The sequence below is a fragment of the Rhinoraja longicauda genome, chromosome 1, assembly GCF_053455715.1.
Source record: "Rhinoraja longicauda isolate Sanriku21f chromosome 1, sRhiLon1.1, whole genome shotgun sequence".
In the NCBI taxonomy this organism is placed as follows: Eukaryota; Metazoa; Chordata; class Chondrichthyes; order Rajiformes; family Arhynchobatidae; genus Rhinoraja; species Rhinoraja longicauda.
In genome coordinates, this window is record NC_135953.1 from 24075077 (window position 1) to 24098869 (window position 23793).

The 23793-nt window shown below is 44.5% G+C and overlaps 1 protein-coding gene across 2 annotated transcripts in view; it reads right to left on the minus strand.

Annotated features, from left to right (window-relative positions):
- The window catches only part of myo5b (myosin VB), a 199795-nt gene that overhangs the window by 113542 nt on the left and 62460 nt on the right, over window positions 1–23793 (minus strand). For both annotated transcript variants that reach the window (XM_078420320.1, XM_078420249.1), the window contains exons 2-4: window positions 18798–18908; window positions 12248–12419; window positions 4330–4474 (exon numbers count right to left, since the gene is read on the minus strand). In XM_078420320.1, coding sequence (XP_078276446.1) covers window positions 4330–4474; window positions 12248–12419; window positions 18798–18908 — 428 coding nt within the window. The remainder of the gene's footprint in view (window positions 1–4329; window positions 4475–12247; window positions 12420–18797; window positions 18909–23793) is intronic.

Consider the following 23793-nt stretch of genomic DNA (forward strand, 5'->3'; position numbering starts at 1 on the left):
TTGTATTTATTTGGTGTCTTTAATGTAATACAATATCCCAAGGCTATCAATGGAGCATTATCAAACAAATTCTGACACTGAGCCACACATTGAAATATTAGGGCAAACACGCAGTATGATTGAAGAAATAGCCTTCAAGAAACATCTTGAAGTGAGGAAGAAAGAGAAATAGAAAGGAAAATCTGGACTTTGTGACCCCAGCACCTGAAGGCAAAGCTGCATATGGTGGAGCACTTAAAATTGGGGGGAAAAAATGCAATCTGAGTGGCTGCTTTGTGGATCACTTCAATCTATCGGGAAAAACCCAGAACCTCCACTTTTTCTTAAATTTAGTCCTCTATCCTATTTTCACTCTAAATTCTGACATTAGCCTCTTCCAATACTGCACCAAAGTCTAACCTAACCTCAAGGTACACCTTCCAGGTTGACATGTTACGACCTTCGGGGGTCAACATTGAATTTAACTGTTTCAGATAACTAATCTTTCCCGGTTGTGTTAGAATTGGCCTGTGAATGGTCACCAACCTGTAATGTCAGCTCGCCTTTACTCTCCTCATATGCTGCCTGATTGCCTGCATATTTCAGCATTATCTCTTTTCGGATATCCAGTATTGGCAATGATGTGTAACTTATAGCATTGTTTTTTCCCCTACTCGCATCATTCTTCTACTTTTATGTATGTCTTGTCGTCTGCAATTAACAAGCTTTCACTACCATCCCTCAGCTCACACCACCATTTGCAACAGTCTCTTTTGATCTCCATCCTATTACAGACCTTTGACCTCTCCAAGCTTACTCTTTTCTCTTCAACATAAAATTTTATTTTTCTAACTTTTCCTCATCCTGACAGAAGGTTATCAACCTGAAACAAGAAGGGTCTCAACCCGAAACAAGAAGGGTGTCGACCCGAAACAAGAAGAGTCTCGACCCGAAACAAGAAGGGTCTCGACCCGAAACAAGAAGGGTGTCGACCCGAAACAAGAAGGGTCTCGACCCGAAACGTCGCCCATTCCTTCTCTCCTGAGATGCTGCCTGACCTGCTGAGTTACTCCAGCATTTTGTGAATAAATACCTTCGATTTGTACCAGCATCTGCAGTTATTTTCTTACACAACCTGAAACATTAACTCGGTTTGCCTCGACGCAATGCAAGAGTGGCTACCTGTTCTGTTGTGTTTTTACTTCATATTTCCAACTTCTGCAACATGTTTTTCAAATAAAACCTGGGGTACAAAGAGAGCTTAAGAGCATTGACGTGTTTTTTCCCATTGTTTGATTTTTAATAGCTTGGTTCTCCATGTCAGATATATTCAGAAACATTAATATTTTGTTATGCTTTAGCAGCAACCTAGAAATAATGTTTTTGAAACTGTTCATCAGAATTCCTGGGTTAAAACGTGTAAAAAACTATTTTACTCTGCTACTAAGGTGGTGCTACATTTAAATTTGCCAGCAGAAACAAAGAACTGCAGGTGCTGGTTTATACCAAAGATAGAAAGTCCTGGAGTAACTGTACGGAGTTTGTATGTTCTCTCTGTGACCACATGGGGTTTCCTCCGGGTGCTCTGGTTTCCTCCCACATTTCTGGTTTGTAGCTAGTGGGTAGGATAGTGCTAGTGTACAGGGAGATCACTTGTCAGTGCGGACACCATGGGCTGAAGTGCTCGTTTCCGTGCTGTATTTTTAAGGTCTGAACTAAAGTCTAAGCGTGGCGGGTCAGGTAGCACCTCTGGAGAAAGAAGATGGGTGACGTTTTGGGTTGGGACCCTTCTTCAGACTTGTCTACATGAGCTCTTTTATTGATGTAGGTGACAGCAAGATCAGTTGGAAATTAGTTTTTTGGTGCATACAGACATTTACTTGTCTTTATCTCATAATGTGGGCAAGATGACAGGACTGCATTTACAGGCTGCCTTAAGATGCTCAGTGCTGGACTCTCCTCTTGAACCATTACGGGATGCCAAACATTCCCTGCATATACTTGTGCCCATCGACAAGCCTCTTAAATACCACTATTACATCTGCCTCCACCACCACCCCTGGCAGCTTTCCAGCTCCCACCTCTGTGTAAAATCTTTGACTGGCACATCTCCATTAAACTTTCCCCCTCTCACCTCCAATGAGTTACTTAATGATAGAAATCAGTCACTGTTGCTGAAGAGGGCACGATTTTACTTTTCAGCAAGGACAAGGCTCACCTATGATCAACCCTCACCCCTGCCCAACACACAGCTTGCCAACATTCATTTCCAGACTCGCGCATGAGGGAATAAAACTGCAGGGGAAGGGGGTGGAATGCAAAGTGCAAGATGTACTAATGGTCTTTTAACACAGCAATGCCTTGAGCAGAAGCAACAACAAAAGAAAAAGGACAACAACAAAAAAGTGCTTGTGTGTTTAAGTATTGAAGGCTACTCTACTTTTTTTAATCATTAAGGTTTTGGGGCATCAATCATATGTTCATCTGTGTGGAACAATTTAAGGCAGCCCTGATTACAACCTGCAGGATTTAACTGAATCCGATTCTCTTCTATTGGTTCTTACTCTTTTCAAAACGCATGCCAGCTCCCAGATGACTCTGGCCTTCAGGCATTTATTTTCTGCCTCCAATGAAATAAAAGATTTATGTCAGGTTTATTGCAGAATTAAGCCTCCAGACAAATCACTGTGCCTGTTCCATCACAGTTAATCTGTGTTAAACCAGTACCTCTAATGAATTTACTATGTAATTCTATTAGATGAAGTGCACTACGAATGTAAGCTTTCTGAGCTCAATCTGTAAAAGTACAACAATCCTTAATAGATGTACATCTCAAACAATAGACAATAGGTGCAGGAGTAGGCCATCTTGAATGCATTCAGAGACTTGGCTTCCACTGCCTTCTGAGGCAGTGAATTCCACAGATTTACAACTCTCTGACTGAAAATGTTTTTCCTTATCTCTGTTCAAAATGGCCTACCCCTTATTCTTAAACTATGGCCCCTGGTTCTGGACTCCCCCAACGTTGGGAACAATGCAAGCTATTAACTTTTTGACACTAAAAGTTGATGAACTATAATAAAAGTATGCAAAACTTCATGTACAATTGGGTTTAAAACCTTCACAGAATAGGAACGAAGAGAAAGGAATAGTGGGAAGGATTCGACCAGCATGATATTCAGCACTGACATTAAGTGGCGCTACTTTCTCTACTCTTTCCTAAAATTTAGGTAGATTTCCCTATTTTCTCAAAGTAAAGGTGGTTGCACTGGTATGCTGTTTTATTACCACTTTTGGATCTCAGCTAAATGGTCAATATTTGGAGTGTGGTGGCCGGGGACTTGCAGAAAGGAGAATTATTTCTAAGAATGCATTGAAAATAATAAAAATATTAGTAAATAAATGACTTCATATAAAAATTAGTCTCCTACAAATGATAATCAAATCCATCATTTCAGTTCAAGGGTTAAATGGCTATTGTATGTTACATCGGATGCAGGAACCTGAAGTTGATGTGTGTGAGAGAGAATAGATTGCAGGGAAATAAGAGGGGATAATGGGACTGGTAGGATGACTCTGAAAGTCATCATGAACTCAAATGGGCTGAGTGGCCATTTATGTCACAAGAAAATAAGAATAAATAGGATGTTGTGGCGCGTCGGTAGAGGCCCGAAATAAAGGCAAGGAGCCAGGTATTTTGGGGGCGTTATGGTTTTAATACTCGGTTATCAGACGGGGCGAGTCTGCCGGAATGGCTTCGCGCCCAAAACCTTGTCCTTATATCTGTAGTACCGGACCGCCCCCCTGGACTGGTCCATTCCCGTGCCGAGGGGTCGGTAGTGGTATGGCCCGACCCTTGGGAGCCGCCACAGGACCCCCCCCAGAACCGCCACAATGTTATTGTTAGATCTCCATCTCATTAGGATCTTTGGAATTCCCTTCATTAGTTGCAGGGACCATTTCTGGAACCTGCTATCCAACTGTGGGAGCATCTTCCACCAGAAGAAATGCAACAATTTAAAGGGGCAGCTCACCAACACTTTCTCAAAAGCAATGAGGGATTGGCAATATATTTAGACCTTACTAATAACACTCACGTCCCCGAAAGTGAATTAATCCTTAATTTTAATCCATGTTCCTCATTTCTAACAAAGCCCATTTTTAGATTCCAGATTAATAGTTCAGTAGTTTCATTGTACAACATGTTATCAGTACTGTTGGATGCACATTATGTTTGCAATTGTATGGGCATGCATCAAAAATGATCAAAATTTGAAATGTTATTGGTCTAGCATAATTAATTTCTTAAAATGCAGGTACATTACAATGGTTTCTCTCAATTCCACTCACCTGGCCATTTGTTTGTATGCTTCTTCAGCCACTGCAAAGATATGGGGATCCATGTCCCCCATGTTCTGGCCACTATATGCCTGAATGACATCTTCTCCATAAATTGGCAGCTGTTCGTAAGGATTAATAGCGACTAAGACGATACCTAGAAATACAGAAGAGCTCGGTGACACATTGAGAGAATAAATGCACTGTTACTTTCATATTCATTGTCTTCACTTTGGTGAGCTAAAACAAGACCAACTTCTTGCTGTAAGGATCTGGAAAACTGTCGGTGAGGGCTCTGGCTGTAAAACTGGAAAACATTTTTAACAGTAATCAAATTATCCCATTAAAAGAAGGAAAACCTTTGGATATTCTTTTTGCTTTAAAGCAATTTTTCCCCTAACAGAAGAAATCTATATTTATCTATCTATATCTATCTTTATAAACTACTAAAACTCTGTTTGTTTGTGTTTATGTGTGTACCATGCCCTCTGCACAGACAAAACAGTACAAGACAGCGTGACAATTTTAGGCCCACCCTAATCACCATTCCCCTGTGGTGTGAATAAAGCCATTTTGTTATTTTTTAAAAACAATTTATCTAATAAACTTTAATAAATGCGCTTCCCCCCTCCCCCGGGAGGACCGGCGCCCATCCCGGCGTGTCCCGCGACTGGCCTTCCTTCCATGGTGCAGCGTGTGGCAGAGGATCCAACAAGATGGCCGTCGCTGCTGCTCCCCGGCGCTCGCAGCTGAACTGCAGAGAGGCTTCAGCTTCACGCCCCCGGACCGCATGAGAAATGGGGCCGAGGTCAGTGCCTTTTCCCTGTCCACTCTCACCCACCCACGGCCCCGGGAGACACTCCCCACCTGCAAACGGGTCCATGCCGTCGCCACCGTTCCCCGGTGCAGATCGCTGCCGAGCTGCAGGGAATGCTTCGGCTCCGCAGGAGAAACAGGGCCGAGGTCAGTGCTTGCCTGCCCACGGTCACAGGGGTCTCCACGCTCGGCCTAACAAGATGGCCGCTCGCCAACGATCACCGCTACACGCACGGGGCACGGGTAAATGGCTTTCGCCGCCAACGGTTCCATGGATCGGTAGGCCCGTTTATTTTGAGAGGGCATGGGGTGGGAAGTTGGGGTGGGGGGTTGGGGTCAGGGGGGCGTTGGGGTAGGTGGGTGGGTGGGTTGGGGTGGGGGGAGGGGAGGCGGAGGAGAGGCTGAGGAGAGAAGGGAGGAGGGAGGAGAGGGTGCTGCACCAATGCCCAACGGGTCAACGGTCTATTGGGGGGGGGGTTGGGTTGGGGGGCGCTGGAGTGGAGGGAGAGGGGGGAGGGAGGGGGGATGGGGGATTGGGGGAAGGGGGGCACTGGAGGGCAGAGTGGGGGGATGAGGTGGGTGGGCAGGGCTGGGCGAGGGGGTGGGGAGGGGTGGGGAGAGAGTGGGAGCTGGGTGGGGGGGAGCGGGGGTGGGGAGAGGGGGAGTGGGGCGAGGGAGTGGAGGGGGAGTAGGGGTGGTGGGGAAGGGAGTGGGGGTGGGGTAGGGAGGGGATGGAGTGGGTGAGTGTGGTGGAGGAGGGGGCATAAGCGGGATTGAGTAGCGGGGGTGAGGGTGCTAGACCAAAACAGGAGAGGCTTTGGGACCACAGCTCGCTCGGGCTGCAGCGTTGGCGCCACGGAGCTGAGATGAGTGGCACCCTCTCCCCTTTGCTTCGCCCACCCATGGCCCCCGAGGGACACTTCCCCCCCCCCCCGCCCGCCAATGGGCTTTGTCAGTTCGAGAGGTTTGCCGGGCCAGCAAGATCGTCAGTTGGGGGAGCGTTGCCCCAGGAGAGGCCCACAGGAGAGATTTGGACCCAATGGGTCCACCTCAGTCCAGTTAATATTAAAAATGTCATTAATAGTCTCAAAAAATCAATTCAATTGTTGAGCTTAAACTGTAACCTTCGAGACCTTAAACTATGTCAATATTGGTTGTGCAATATTTACCAAGTTCACTGCAATGTATGTGTCTCAGATTACATTAAAAATGTTGTTAAACTGTTAATCAACCTCTCGAGTTTAGTCATAAGCAAATGCATTGTTATATTAAAGGCCAAACATTAAATATATTGCCCCACCCTCAACCATTCTTTTGTCCTTGAATGTACACCTGCATGCTTTCCCACTATCAAAGTGGCTCTGATGCAAAAAAACCCATCCGTGACAAAGAAAACCCAGCTCCTTCGTCCTGCTAAACCTACCTACAGTTTTTTGGCACCATTGAACACAACAGCCTTCTGAAAACATACTGCAAGCTTTACCTACTTGAATTCCATTCTTAACAATCCAGTCATAGCCAGCAAATCACACTCAAAGGCTTGTCATCCTCTTCAAAAACTTTATCTCTGGTTTTCACCCCTACCTCGAGCAATCCATCCCAGGTCCCTTGGTATTGTCATCTACTGCCAACTGTTGACACCATTGAGAACCAGAGCATGTAATCAAGCCTTACGTAACCCTCCTTTATAACTGCATGTCCAAAATTTGGTCGCGAAGTACAGGAAATACTGATCTCATTGTTTTTGGACAGAGTCATAGAGTTTAGAAGCAGGGTCTTCAGCCCAACCCATCCATGTCCCATCTAAGCTAGTCCCATTTACCTGCATTTGGCCAATATCCCTCTAGACCTTTCCAATTAAATCTTACGCCTCTCACGTAAGTATAGCAAAGGGGATTACAGAGGCATGAGGCAGGAGCTGGCCAAAATTGATTGGAAGGAGGCCCTAGCAGGGAAGGCGGTAGAACAGCAATGGCAGGTATTCCTGGGAATAATGCAGAGGTTGCAGGATCAATTTATTCCAAAGAGGTGGAAAGACTCTAAGGGGAGTAAGAGACACCTGTGGCTGACGAGGGAAGTCAGGGACAGCATAAAAATTAAGGAGAGGAAGTATAACATAGCAAAGAAGAGTGGGAAGACAGAGGATTGGGACTCTTTTAAAGAGCAACAAAAGTTAACTAAAAAGGCAATACGGGGAGAAAAGATGAGGTACAAGGGTAAACTAGCCAATAATATAAAGGAGGATAGCAAAAGTTTTTTTAGGTACGTGAAGAGGAAAAAATTAGTCAAGGCAAATGTGGGTCCCTTGAAGACAGAAGCAGGGGAATTTATTATGGGGAACAAAGAAATGGCAGACGAGTTAAACCGTTACTTTGGATCTGTCTTCACTGAGGAAGATACACACAATCTCCCAAATGTTCTAGGGGCCGGAGAACCTAGGGTGATGGAGGAACTGAAGGAAATCCACATTAGGCAGGAAATGGTTTTGGGTAGACTGATGGGACTGAAGGCTGATAAATCCCCAGGGCCTGATGGTCTGCATCCCAGAGTACTTAAGGAGGTGGCTCTAGAAATAGTGGAAGCATTGGAGATCATTTTTCAATGTTCTATAGATTCAGGATCAGTTCCTGTGGATTGGAGGATAGCAAATGTTATCCCACTTTTTAAGAAAGGAGGGAGAGAGAAAACGGGTAATTATAGACCAGTTAGTCTGACATCAGTGGTGGGGAAGATGCTGGAGTCAATTATAAAAGACGAAATTGCTGAGCATTTGGATAGCAGTAACGGGATCATTCCGAGTCAGCATGGATTTACGAAGGGGAAATCATGCTTGACAAATCTACTGGAATTTTCTGAGGATGTAACTAGGAAAATTGACAAGGGAGAGTCAGTGGATGTGGTGTACCTCGACTTTCAGAAAGCCTTCGACAAGGTCCCACATAGGAGATTAGTGGGCAAAATTAGGGCACATGGTATTGGGGGTAGGGTACTGACATGGATAGAAAATTGGTTGACAGACAGAAAGCAAAGAGTGGGGATAAATGGGTCCCTTTCGGAATGGCAGGCAGTGACCAGTGGGGTACCGCAAGGTTCGGTGCTGGGACCCCAGCTATTTACGATATACATTAATGACTTAGACGAAGGGATTAAAAGTACCATTAGCAAATTTGCAGATGATACTAAGTTGGGGGGTAGTGTGAATTGTGAGGAAGATGCAATAAGGCTGCAGGGTGACTTGGACAGGTTGTGTGAGTGGGCGGATACATGGCAGATGCAGTTTAATGTAGATAAGTGTGAGGTTATTCACTTTGGAAGCAAGAATAGAAAGGCAGATTATTATCTGAATGGTGTCAAGTTAGGAGGAGGGGGAGTTCAACGAGATCTGGGTGTCCTAGTGCATCAGTCAATGAAAGGAAGCATGCAGGTACAGCAGGCAGTGAAGAAAGCCAATGGAATGTTGGCCTTCGTAACAAGAGGAGTTGAGTATAGGAGCAAAGAGGTCCTTCTACAGTTGTACCGGGCCCTGGTGAGACCGCACCTGGAGTACTGTGTGCAGTTTTGGTCTCCAAATTTGAGGAAGGATATTCTTGCTATGGAGGGCGTGCAGCGTAGGTTCACTAGGTTAATTCCCGGAATGGCGGGACTGTCGTATGTTGAAAGGCTGGAGCGATTGGGCTTGTATACACTGGAATTTAGAAGGATGAGGGGGGATCTTATTGAAACATATAAGATAATTAGGGGATTGGACACATTAGAGGCAGATAACATGTTCCCAATGTTGGGGGAGTCCAGAACAAGGGGCCACAGTTTAAGAATAAGGGGTAGGCCATTTAGAACGGAGATGAGGAAGAACTTTTTCAGTCAGAGGGTGGTGAAGGTGTGGAATTCTCTGCCTCAGAAGGCAGTGGAGGCCAGTTCGTTGGATGCTTTCAAGAGAGAGCTGGATAGAGCTCTTAAGGATAGCGGAGTTAGGGGGTATGGGGAGAAGGCAGGAACGGGGTACTGATTGAGAGTGATCAGCCATGATCGCATTGAATGGCAGTGCTGGCTCGAAGGGCTGAATGGCCTACTCCTGCACCTATTGTCTATTGTCTATTGTCTATTGTCACCATAAACCGTTGTCCTCTGGTTCTTGATTCCCCTTCTCTGGATAAGGGACTCTGTGCATTCACCCTATTTAGTTACATTATGACTTTATAGACCTCTTATAAAATCACAGCTCAGCTGTCTGAGCGCAAAGGAATAAATTGCTAGCCTGTCCAAATTCTCATACCTCAGGGCCTCGAGTCTTGGCAACATCCCCGTAAATTGCCTCTGCATCCCTTCCAACCTCATGACATCCTTGCTATAGCAGGGTGATCAAAAATGAATACAATACTCCAAATGCAGCATCGCCAACTGTAACATAACACCCCAACTTCAATATTCAATATCATGACTGAAGGAGGTCAATGTACGAAAAGCGTATGGGAAGGAACTGCAGATGCTGGTTTAAACCAAAGATAGACACAGGATGCTGGAGTAACTCAGCGGGACAGCCAGCATCTCTGGAGAAAAGGAATGGGTGACATTTCGGGTCGAGACCCTTCTTCAGACTGATGTCAGGGGAGAGGGAGGTACATATATAAGGAAGTATATGGATAAGGAAGTGTAGGGTGCGAAAACAGGACAAAGGGAATGAAGAACAAGTAACATGTTTAAAACGTGGCCGTAGAGTCGGATAGCAGGAGGAATCACAGAGCGAGAAGATGTTGTACTAAAAGCATTCTTTACCACCCATTTCGAGAGCCATTGTTCAATTCTGTCCCTTAAACGTGGACTCTGCCCTTCAACCTAGTATCGTTTAAACTGGACTGTTTACAACCTTGGTATCATATTTGGTCCAGAGATGACTGTTAATTCACATGACCGCATGATCACAATGATTGCATATTTTCAAATCCATAATCAGCCAATCCTGCCTGTGCCTTGGCAAATCTTCTGCTGAAGCCCTCATCCATAGTCTATTACTTCCATGCTTCTATTCCAGTGCATTACTGTCCGACCTCTATCATGCAACCTCCTTTATCGTGAACTCCTTCATTATTCTGTTGCTAGTGTCCTACCTTTCAGCAGTTCTCATCTCTCTATCATCACTATGCTGACCCACACCAGCCCTCTTTTAACCGATATTTTGATCTCAAGTTTTCAAAAAATGTCCATTGCCTTGCCTCCCTTTCTCTCTAAATATCTCCACTATAATTCTCCAAAACACCTGCACTATCTCAAAACTAGTCTCAATTTGGACGCCCAAATTTTAATGCCTCTGCGATTGATGGCCTAAATCTCGATATTTCTCCTTACCATTCCTTTTTTAGGTTGCTACTGAAAATGTACTTATTTGACCAAGCCTTTGGTCATTGGTAGACACAAAATGCTGGAATAACTCAGCGGGACAGGCAGCATCTCTAGAGAGAAGGAATGGGTGATGTTTCGGGTCGAGACCCTTTCTACAGACTGGATCAGTATCTCCTGATGTATCTTGTCCAATGTTGATGGTAATAGTTCATATGTGAACAGTGATGGATATTTTTAAACATTAATTATTTGGAATATAAGTTGTTGTAAGCAATAGGTCAACTAATTATTAGTTAAACCTCTTAAATTATTGAATTGAATAAATTCGATTAGCCAAGTATGTATACACACAAGGAATTTGCCTTGGTGCTTTGCTCGCAAGTAACAACTCGATATACAGTAGACAGTTAAAAATAAAACATTATAATATAAACATGTGAAGAATGAAATAAAATACCAGAGCAAAAGGAAGCTATAGACTTTTGGTTGTTGAGTAGAGCTACTGCTCATGGAATAATGCTGTTTTTATGTCTGGCTGTGGCAACTTTGACAGTCCAGAGTCGCCTTCCACAGGGAAGTGCTTCAAAGAGTTTGTGGCCAGGGTGAGAGTGGTCAGAGATGATCTTACCCCGCTCGCTTCCTGGCCCTTGCAGTGTACAGTTCATCGATGGGGGGAAGGTTGCAGCCAATGACCTTCTCGGCTGATCCAGAGGATGTGCTGCAGCCTCCGGATGTCATGCTTGGTGGCTGAGCCAAACCAGACCATAATGGAGAAGGCGAGGACAGACTCTACGATGGCAGTATAGAACTGGACCATCATTGCCTGTGGCAGGTTGTATTTTCTCAGCTGCCGCAGGAAGTACATCCTCTGATGGGCCTTTTTGACTGTGGAGTCGATGGTGGCCTCCCATTTAAGGTCCCTGGAGATGATGGTTCCAAGAAACTTAAATGACTCCACAGATGTGACTGTGGTGTTGTTGACGGTGAGTGGGGGGAGGGGAGGGGGAGCTCTCCTAAAGTCTAGAATAAATTCCACTGTCTTAAGAGCATTGAGCTCCAGGTTGTTGCAAAGGCACCAGGCCGCCAGCTGTGTCACTTCCTGTCTGTAGGCAGATTCCTCCCCATACTGGATCAGCCCAATCAGGGTTGTGTCATCTGCAAACTTGAGAAGCTTGACAGGGGTGTCTGTGGAGGGGCAGAAATTGGTGTCGAGAGAGTAAAGGAGAGGAGAGAGTACGCAGCCTTGCGGTGCTCCTATGCTGAGGGTCTGTGGGTCCGAGATGTGCTTTCCCAGCCTCACATGCTGCTTCCTGTCTGTCAGGAAACTGGTGATCCACTGACAGAGTGGAGAAGCAATTTGTTTCTGCACATCTCCTCTGCCGACCTTTGGGGGTGCTGGAGGTCGGACAGCCACGTGGGTGCCAGATGTTGCTGTGGGTGCTGGATGTGCCGCCGAGAACAAAGAGGGACCCAGCGTGGGGAGGCCACGGAGAACATTGGAGACCAAATGAGATACGGTGTAACTTTGTCGGCGCCATGTATGTGGCGACTCTTTGGATACTTGTGTACGTAAAATAAAGAATCTCACTGCGACTTGTCACATGTGATAATTAAGTATCATTCAATTCATTCATTGCGGTGTTTGCTTCATATATCAACAAGGTGGCACCTTAAACATTCCACCTGTCCCTCTCGTAGTGCACTAGCACAATCTTACCTGCAGGATGCCCTCCCTCCCTCCCATCACTGTAACACTGGTTGCAATTTCTTTACTCACCGCAGTACGTGTATATGGCATTGGACTCGAGGAAGCGGACCTTCAAGTTGTGGAGCACAGCAGGTTCATGAAGATAACTGAGAGCCGTCAGGTCATTCTCACCCACAAGGATATCGGGATTACGCAGGAAAGGCAACTGATTGGCCTTGGAATTGACAGGATGTTCGAGAGGCTGCAACAAATCCAAGAACCACAAAAGGGGCAAAGAATTTGATTTAATAATGGCTTGTAAACATCCTAAAAAAAATCCATCAAATGCCATCGCATATAGATATCTTTTATGCCGGCGAGACATATAGAACCTAAAACACTATCTCAATGAAGGTCTTGGCATGGTGTCATCTGTCCATTTCCCTCCACACATGCTGCCTGACCCCACTGTGTTCCCTCAGCAGCTCTCCTTTTTATTGCTACAGATTCTGATCTGCACTCTCTTGTGCCTCCAAAAATATTATGACTCAAGTCGACTTGAAGGCATGTGCTATTCCATCAGAAGAATATATTCATCTTTATTAAATTTGTTGGGTTTCTTAAGGACCCCCTTTGCAGAAGGTGTGATCTTTGATGCTTTATTTAGTACATTTTTAGCAATATTTGGAATAGATTTCTCTCAGAGATATACTGATGTATAAAACATATCTTGTGAGAGAGAATGGACAGAAGCTTAATGCTAAAGCGAATCACACATTGCAGTTAACCGATTGTTAGTCATAATAAATATATCAGATTCAAGTACTGCAACAAGAAGCAATATACCATCCATTTTATTTACTTAATCCCTTGAACACAGTAAAATATTCTGAGGTGCTTCACGGGACAATGATCAAACACAAAGCAGTGGGTTTCGAGCTGTTTCCGCAAGAAAGAGGAATGATACTCAGCGGTTTTGGGAGAGAATGCTGCAGCATGGAGACATTCACAGTTGAAGGGGTGGTTGCTCATGATAAAGCATTTAAGTTTAGGGAGGATTAAGCAGGCAAGAGATCCGTATATGAGAGTACGAGCTGCGGCAGATGAGAAAGAGGAGCAAGAAGGCCAAAGAATGATCAGAAAAATAAGAATGCGAGTTTTAAAAACATGGTACCGCTTCACCAGGAGTCAATGGGTAGAACGGGATTTTTTTATGGGTAGAACGGGATTTCCTCTTTCTCATCTGCCGCAGCTCATACTCTCATACGGATCTCTTGCCTGCTTAATCCTCCCTAAACTTAAATGCTTTATCATGAGCAACCACCCCTTCAACTGTGAATGTCTCCATGCTGCAGCATTCTCTCCCAAAACCGCTGAGTATCATTCCTCTTTCTTGCGTAAACAGCTCGAAACCCACTGATCGTGCAGCGTAGGTTTACTAGGTTAATTCCCGGAATGGCGGGACTGTCATATGTTGAAAGACTGGAGCGACTAGGTTTGTATACACTGGAATTTAGAAGGATGAGAGGGGATCTTATCGATTATATTATTATCTTATAAGATTATTAAGGGGTTGAACATGTTAGAGGCAGGAAACATGTTCCCAATGTTGGGGGAGTCCAGAACCAGGGGCCACAGTTTAAGAATAAGGGGTAGGCCATTTAGAACAGAGATGAAGAAAAACTTTTTCAGTCAGAGAGTTGTGAATCTGTGGAATTCTCTGCCTCAGAGGGCAGTGGAGGCCAATTCTCTGAATACATTCAAGAGAGAGCTAGATAGAGCTCTTAAGGATAGCGGAGTCAGAGGGTATGGGGAGAAAGCAGGAACGGGGTACTGATTGAGAATGATCAGCCATGATCACATTGAATGGTGGTGCTGGCTCGAAGGGCCGAATGGCCTCCTCCTGCACCTATTGTCTATTGTCTATAAATGGGTATATGAGTTTTGGATGAATTCAGGCTTACAGATGTTAGAATGAGGGAGTTCACTGTATCTTCAATTACACAAAAACTGCAATGCAAAACAATGTTTGCTCAGCTGTCAAACAGTGTACACATAAAATCCTGACCAACCACATTGGGAAGATGGACGCCAGCCAATTCAACTCCGGCCCAAAGTTTCAAACTCTGCAGCCCATTTTACTACCTTTCTCATAAACTGTCACAGCCTCAGCCCAAATAGGGCACAGCATTGGAGATTACTCGGTTGTGCTGGGCAGATGGACATTTCATATCACAAACCTATTTATATCTTTGCTGCATTCCCATATCCTCCTTTGCCTTCCTGACACCAATTGCTGACCTTCACAATCACCAAACCTCCGCTGCTCCCCATTCTTAAATGGTTCCTCAGAATCAAGGGTGAATTATTTTCCTATGGTGCTGAGGTGAGTGGTAAGGCCAATGTGAGAACTGCAGACACCACCATAGATCCCTGACTGGGTGGGTGGGTGAATAGTGCGGGAGATGGTAATCTTCATCTACTTTTAATGTAGGCTATCCATGGGCACTCAAAATTGACAATGCCACCTTGATAGCTTAATAATAATAATAATTTTATTTGTCATATGTAGGTTGGCACAGGGTCAACGATACAATAAAATGTATTTGACAAGACAACGGGTCGCCTCAGCAGTAATATTCCAATGATAAATAAAATAAAAATTACATTAGTAAAGTAAAAAGACAATATTAAAATGATCAACATATATGATGTGAAATGTGTTTATGAGTTCAGAAGCCTGATGGCCTGATGGTAGAAACTGTTCTTACGTCTGGTGGTACGCGCAGCCATACTCCTGTATCGTCTGCCTGACGGTAACAAGGAGAACAGCCTGCGTGCTGGGTGGCTGTGGTCCTTGATGATGCTGCATGCCTTCTGCAGGCACCACCGGTAGAAAATGTCCTGAATGGCTGGGAGACAGTTGCCAGTGATGTGCTGTGCCGTCTTCACCACTCTCTGTAGTGATTTGTGGCTGTGGGCAGAACAGTTCCCGTACCAGACTGTAATGCAGCCCGTCAGCAGGCTCTCGATGGTGCATCTGTAGAAGTTTGTGAGGATGCTGGCGTTCATGCCAAACTGCCTCATTCTCAGGAAAAAGAGCCGCTGGTGGGCCTTCTTTGTTATTGTGTCCGTGTGCAGTGTCCAAGAAAGGTCCTCAGTGATGTGCACACCGAGGAACTTAAAGCTGCTGACCCTTTCAACCTCAGCATCACCGATGTGGATGGGGAGGTGTCCACTCCCCCACTGTCTCCTATAGTCCACCATCATCTCTTTAGTTTTGCTGACATTGAGAGAGAGGTTATTTTCTTGGCACCATCTGTCTCATTGTTGTCTGTGATGAGGCCCAAGATGGTCGTGTCATCAGCAAACTTTAGGATGATGTTAAAGCTGTGCTTAGCAGTACAGTCGTGCGTGGACAGGGAGTACAGGAGAGGACTGAGCACACAGCCCTGTGGTGTGCCTGTGTTGAGGATCAGTGAGGAAGAGGTGTGGCTGCCAATTCTCACCTCCTGGGGCCTGCTCGTCAGGAAATCGAATATCCATCCGCAGATGAAGGTCTCCAGTCCAAGATCAAGGAGCTTGGGGACGAGTTTTGAGGGAATATTAGTGTTGAATGCCGAGCTGTAGTCAATAAAGAGCATTCTCATGTATGTATTTCCTTTGTCCAGGTTGGTGAGCGCAGTATGTATTGCCATGGCGATGGCATCGTCCGTGCCCCTGTTTGGTCTATATGCAAACTGAAGAGGGTCCAAGGTGTCAGGGAGAGAGGAGCAGATGTGAGTTTTGAGCTTCTCTACATTGAGCCATCATGGGCCGGGGAGGACTGAGATGAGGAAAAACGTTTTCACCCAGAGAGTTGTGAATCTAAGGAATTCTCTACCACAGAAGGCAGTGGAGGCCCAACCAATGGATGTATTCAAGAGAGAGTTAGATACAGCTCTTAGGGCTAATGGTTATCATGCAACTAAACTGTCCTCTCACTTGCTAGAGCATTGTCCCGAACTACCATCTACCTCTTTGGAAATCTTTGAACTATCTTTAATCAGACTTTAGGGTGGACAGTCAGATCCTTTTTCCCCAGGGTGGAAATGTTACAAGGCATTGTTATAAGGTGAGAGGGGGAACGTTTAATGGAGATGTGCGGGACAGTTTTTTTTTTACACAGAGAATGGTGGAGGACTGGAAGGCATGGATATGGATCATGTACAGGCAGATGAAAGGAGTTTAATTTGGCATCGTGTTCAGCGCAAACATTGTGGGCCGAAGGGCCTGTGTCTGTGCTGTGCTGTTCCATGTAACAAGTGAACGTCAAAACATTCTAAATGATGACATCAAAGGACAAAATGTTATTTAATTGTAACAAGGGTTAATAGAGAGTTGTTTAAATCCCATTCAGGAGCTATGCTCTGCTCGTTCAGAGTTTTCCTACAAAATTATCTGATTTGTTCATTTAGGATTTATCAAAATATACATTAATCTGCATTCCAAATGAAGAAACACACAATAGCACACATCGAGAGCACAAACGTGGAGTCTCCTTGTACAGCCCATAGGTCACGTTATCCAGATATTGAGCAACATGTTCTTTTGCCGTAAGGAATGCAAACACAGTGAACCAGAAGAGTATGTGCAGAACAGATCCAAATGTCGAAAAAATGTCTCTGCACATAAAAGCTGTAGCTGAGAACTGATCATAGCCCACAGATAGAAACATAGAAAGTAGGTGCAGGAGTAGGCCATTCGGCCCTTCATCCCAGCACCGCCATTCAATTTGATCATGGCTGATCATCCAGAATCAGTACCCTGTTCCTGATTTTTCCCCCATATCCCTTGATTCCGTTTGTTCCAAGAGCTCTATCTAACTCTCTCTTGAATACATTTTAAAAACACGGAGAATGACAAATGCCTGGAACACAGCCAAAGGAGGTGGTGGAAGTGGATATGATTAGTTATTCAATAGATAGAAACAGTAGCCCTTAATTTGTTTGATCCTGATCGTTAAAGCAATGCATTATATTCTTCTTATATTATCCTATTTTCATATTTCTTATTTTGACTCCAGAGACTTGTAGTTGTTAAAAATTATATCTACATGTAATCATTGATTTAATATTTCCTCCCACCAAGTGCTCCCAGGGGTTAGCAACAAGAATCGCGGTCCATTCTCAATACCCAGAGGATCTTTACTTCGTAATGTGCCTCAACTAAAACCTTTGAGGGAAATCTCTCCAAATTTGTGACTTGCTGTTCAATCTTATTGGTCTCTGCCTATATTTATCAGCAGTTTTCAGCTGTGGTGTCAGACCCAGGGCCAAGGCCACTCATGCTTTATTTCATGTAAGAGTTAACACACACACGGTGAAGACAATGGACATGGGTTAAACTTAAGCACAGACAGCAAAGTTGAAAGGAGAGCATGAAATTTTTTTAAAACTCGGAGAGTGACAAATGCCTGGAACAGAGTTAAAGGAGATGGTGGAAGTGGATCTGATTGCATATCATTGGATACAAGAAATTTGTGCACATGAATAGGCACAGAATAGAGGGATATGAACATTAGTTAGATTGGCTTCATGATCAGGGCAGCCATTGTGGGCTTCAGATCCAGTTCCTGTGCTTACTCTTCTATCTTTGGAAGTCCACAGTTTCCATCCTTCATCCAGCCTTGGCTTAATTTCTATTTATTAAAAGTTCCAAACTACAACACTTCCAAATTGTGGTCATTCGAAGTGCCATATCAGAAGCGTTATCTTTCTACTAATGTTGCACATTGCCATTCAGTTCTATTTTAATTAAGTTTCCCTGGATTTTTCATTTTTCTTTCACAATGCAATGCAAAGCAAATTTCTGGTCTACTTTATGTAGCTTTATTCATGTTCTCAGGATATCCAATCAGATTTCATATTCATGTAATTTCAAAGCATTAACAATGTTATTCCGAAGATGAATATTGCAGCTAATATGCACAAGATATCCCACAAAATCAATTTCCTGAATATCTCTTTTTGTGGCAAGGGAGTACCTTTTTTTAAAAAATCAACTGCAAAAGGAGAACCCTATTTTCTTCAAATATCAGATCTTTTACATCCACAAAGAGAGGCAGGTGGGGTTCCAAATGATCACGTATAATAGATTTGACAACTGGAACAGTAATTCTTTAACAATACTGCACTTACCTGGAGTGTAAACCACAAACTTTCTGACTTCCCAGCTGAGTCCAATAATCAAAAGCAGAAGAGAATGTTACACATGCTGACTAATCATCACAAATACAACAATGAATCTAATACCTTTCAAGAGGAAGTTTACATAATTACAGATGAGATTCCTTCTGCGTTCCTACCCACATCTGAAAAGATGTAAACTTCCTCTGAGGAACATCTGACCTGTGAGGGTTAGGGCATTGCTGCTTCTCCACTTTCCTCTGCATACTAATTGCCTTGTAGAATACTTGCATTGTTAGACCATGTGTAGTATCTCACACGAATTGAGTGGCTATCGCTGCTCAGGTGCCTTCCTTTCGCTTTAACCCGAGTTACTTTTAAATTTCTTGTCTTTAAGTGTGTCACCCAAGACTCAACACCTGGCGTTGGCAGAAAGTTTCCATTCTTCTGTCCATAGCCCAAACAATACTGACCATTTCATCTTCCAGTTTAAGGTGAAGGATCTCATCCCCATCTTTGTAGTTCTTGACGATTTCTGCTGATTTCCAAACTTCCTCTGGGTCAGGGATCCAAACCTTTGTATACTGCAACAACAAAAAAGACATATTGGTGTACAGAAAACAACGGGATATAGTGAATGCATTCTCTTTGCATTACAATGAACTGTATTATACTTTGTTACATCGAGAAAGTATTATTTTAGAGGTGAAAATGTTACTGCTAAAAGTCACCCTCCTCTGTGAGCAACCACAGAAAAAATCTCCCCAAATGCTTATCACTCATCCTTGCGAGAGTCACCCAGTGTGTACTAATAAATAGTCATCAATATTCTTGGTATATTTAATTTCAGAAACAATCATCAAATTGTTTCTGACTCAGTCATACACCCCAGAAACAGGCCCTGTGGCCCAACTTGTCCATGGAGACTAAGATGCCCCATCTTTATCCATAACAATTTGTGAGCTCATAGAACTGTGGTCAATGGTCCCAAAGTGCTACCCATGATGCTTCATTCAGTTCCCCCGCCCAATTCCCACAGAACAGGTCAGGTTTAGCCTTCCACCTTGTGGGCCATCTGAGTGTTGCCAGAGGAAACTTTCCTGAGCATTCTTGACCGATACCACCCCATTTAAGGCCTTAGCACAATGGCAGCCACAGTCTATATTGGGAAAGTTAAAATCTCCTACTATGACAACTCTATTAGTCAATGAGAATTAGAGGAATAAATATGCTATTTGGCAACCTATAGTGCACTACCAACAAAGTGATCATCGTCTTGTTAGTTTTCGGCTCCACTCATATAGCCTCACGAGATGAACCCTCAGTAATGTTTAAGAAAATAACGGCAGATGCTGGTCTGAAGAAGGGTCTCGACCCGAAACGTCACCCATTCCTTCTCCCCTGCTGAGTTACTCCAGCATTTTGTGAATAAATCCTCAGTAATGTTTTCTTGGACTACTGCTATGATGTTCTCCTTAATCAAAAAATTAACTACTCCCAACTTTATCTTGCCTCTAGCACCTGTACATTAAACCTCCAGTACTGTCCCGCCCTTAGCCAGGCTTCTGTAATAGCTCCAACGTCCCAGACGCACGTTCTCATCCAAGCGCTGACTTCATTTGCCTTCCTTGTCAGATCTCTTGTATCGGATTAAATGCCACTTAACCCAACCGTCTTTCCTCACTCCCTGCTGTGCTCCTCCTTATCCTGTCTATTGAACCTGCTGTCATTGACTTCTGTATCGACTTCCAGCCTCCCCCTGCTTTCCTGCTGCATTGAAACCAGTCCCTCTGCTGATCCAGTCCAAGGGAGGCCCGGGGACGCAGCGGTGGAGTTGCTGCCTTACACCACTTGAGGCACCGGAGACCCGGTTTCAATCCCGACTAGGGTGCTATCTGTACGGCGTTTGTACGTTCTCCCCGTGACCGCGTGGGTTTCCTCCAAGTTCTTTGGTTTCCTCCCACACTCCAAATGTAGGTAAATTGGCTTGATATAACTGTAAATTCTCTCTAGTGTGTGTAGGTATAATGTTAATATGCGGGAATCGCTGGTCGGTGCGAACCCGGTGGGCCTGTTTCCGTGCCTTATCTCTAAAATAAACTAAACTGAATCCTCCCAGGTAGCACTTACAAAGTTGCCAGGATATTCGTCCTCCTTCAGTTCAAGTCCAACCCACTTCCCTCTTGTAAATGCTATCTCTACGCCAGTAGAGATCTCAATGGTTCAAAGATTTGAATTGCTGCCTCCTACACCAACTCCACAGACATGCACTTATCTGTCCTATCGTCTTATTGATGCCTTCATTTGTGCATTAGTAACAGGATCGTTCCGAGTCAGCATGGATTTACAAAGAGGAAATCATGCTTGACTAATCTACTGGAATTTTTTGAGGATGTAACTAGGAAAATTGACAGGGGAGAGCCGATGGATGTGGTGTACCTCGACTTTCAGAAAGCCTTCGACAAAGTCCCACATAGGAGATTGGTGGGCAAAATTAGAGCACATGGTATTGGAGGTAGGGTACTGACATGGATAGAAATTTGGTTGACAGACAGAAAGCAGAATGGGGATAAATGGGTCCCTTTCAGAATGGCAGGCAGTGACTAGTGGGGTACCGCAAGGCTCGGTGTTGGGACCGCAGCTATTTACAATATACATCAATGACTTGGATGAAGGGATTAAAAGTACCATTAGCAAATTTGCAGATGATACAAAGCTGGGTGGCAGTGTGAACTGTGAGGAAGATGCTATGAGGTTGCAGGGTGACTTGGACAGGTTGTGTGAGTGGGCGGATGCTTGGCAGATGCAGTTTAATGTGGATAAGTCTGAGGTTATCCACTTTGGTGGTAAGAATAGGAAGGCAGATTTTTATCTGAATGGTGTCAAGTTAGGAAAAGGGGACGTACAACGTGATCTGGGTGTCCTAGTGCATCAGTCACTGAAAGGAAGCATGCAGGTACAGCAGGCAGAGAAGAAAGCCAATGGAATGTTGGCCTTCATAACAAGCGGAGTTGAGTATAGGAGCAAAGAGGTCCTTCTGCAGTTGTTCAGGGCCCTAGTGAGACCGCACCTGGAGTACTGTGTGCAGTTTTGGTCTCCAAATTTGAGGAAGGATATTCTTGCTATTGAGGGCGTGCAGCGTAGGTTTACGAGGTTAATTCCCGGAATGGCAGGACTGTCATATGTTGAAAGTGCAGCGACTAGGCTTGTATACACTGGAATTTAGAAGGATGAGAGGGGATCTTATCGAAACGTATAAGATTATTAAGGGATTGGACACATTAGAGGCAGGAAACATGTTCCCAATGTTGGGGGAGTCCAGAACCAGGGGCCACAGTTTAAGAATAAGGGGTAGGCCATTTAGAACAGAGATGAGGAAACACTTTTTCAGTCAGAGAGTTGTGAATCTGTGGAATTCTCTGCCTCAGAGGGCAGTGGAGGCCAATTCTCTGAATACATTCAAGAGAGAGCTAGATAGAGCTCTTAAGGATAGCGGAGTCAGGGGGTATGGGGAGAAAGCAGGAACGGGGTACTGATTGAGAATGATCAGCCATGATCACATTGAATGGCGGTGCTGGCTTGAAGGGCCGAATGGCCTACTCCTGCACCTATTGTCTATTATCTATTGCATGGCTCCAGAAGTAATCTGGACATTGCTACCCTTCAGATCCTGCTTTTTATTCTTTTGCCCAATTCCTTATATTCATTCTGCAGGACCTCATCTCTTTTCCAACCTATGTCACTTCTGGCTACTCACCTTCCCCCTTGAGAAAATGTTGCAGTCACTCTGAAACATCCGGAACCCTGGCACCGGGAGGCAACACTCCATCCTGGAGTCCATTTGCCCCTCTGGACAAGTTCAGAACTCTACTTCTCAACCAAACAGATCCTCTTACAAGGAGGATCTACTCTTCATCTTCAACCAAGTTGAAAATATAATTAATTTAGAGTCATAAAGCATGGAAACAGGCCCTTCAGCCCAACTTTCCCACGCAGACCAACATGCCCCATTCACACTAGTTCCCCCTGCTTTTGTTTGAAACATAGAAAATAGGTGCAGGAGGAGACCATTTGTCCCTTCGAGCCAGCACTGCCATTCATTGGAATAATGGCTGATCATCCACAATCAGTAACCTGTACCATTAATCAGTATCAAGGGGCCCCTTGATTCCACTTGCCCCGAGAGCTCTATCTAACTCTCTTTTAAATTCATCCAGTGAATTGGCCATTTCAGTGAATTCCACAAATTCACAACTCTCTGGGTAAAAAAGTTATCCCACCTCAGTTTTAAATGGCCTCCCCTTTATTCTTAAAATGATCTCCCCTTTATTCTTCGGGTTTGGCCCATATCCTTCTAAACTTATGCTGTGTACCTGTACAAATATCTTTTAAGCATCTTGATAGTACCTGCCTCAACTACCTCCTCTGGCAGCTTATTACATATATCCACCACCCTTTGTGTCAGGCTCCAATTAAATCTCCCCCCCCCCCCCCCCCCCCCTCGCCTTAAAACTATGTCCTCTGGTTCTTGATTTCCCTACTCTAGGTAAAGACTGTGCATTTACCCGATCTATTCCTCTTATTATCTTATACACCTCTATGAGATCACCCCACATCCTCCTGCACTCCAAGGAATTAAGTCCTAACCTGCTCAACGTCTCTTTATAGCTCGGGCTCTCGAGTCCTGACAACATCCTCATAAATCTTTGCTACTCCCTTTCCAGTTTAACAACATCTTTCCTATAACAGGGCGACCAAAGGTGAACACAATCCTCCATATTTGGCCTAAACAATGCCTTGTACAACTGCAGCATAACCCCTCAACTTCTGTACTCAATACATTAACTAATGAAGGCCCATGTGCCAAAAGCCTTCTTACAACCCTATTTATCTGTGACAACATTTTTAGGAAACTATGTACCTGCACTCTTAGATCTCTCTGCTCTTCAACACTCCCTAGAGCCCTGCCATTCACCATGTAGGTCCTTCCCTTGTTAGACTTCCCAAAATGCAACACCTCACATTTCTCTGTATTAAATTCCATCAACCATTCTTCACCTCACCTGCTCAACCGATTAAGATCCTGCTGTAATTTTCGTAAACCATCCACAATACCACCCCGAATGATTGAGAATGATCAGCCATGATCACATTGAATGGCGGTGCTGGCTCGAAGGGCCGAATGGCCTCCTCCTGCACCTATTGTCTATTGTCTATCGAAACATCACCCATTCCTTCTCTCCTGAGATGCTGCCTGACCCGCTGAGTTACTCCAGCATTTTGTGATACCCACTTTAGTGTAATTGGCAAACTTACTAATCATGCCATGTACAATAGACAATAGGTGTAGGAGTAGGCCATACGGCCCTTTGAGCCAGCACCACCATTCAATGTGATCATGGCTGATCATTCTCAATCAGTACCCCGTTCCTGCCTTCTCCCCATACCCCCTGACTCCGCTATCCTTAA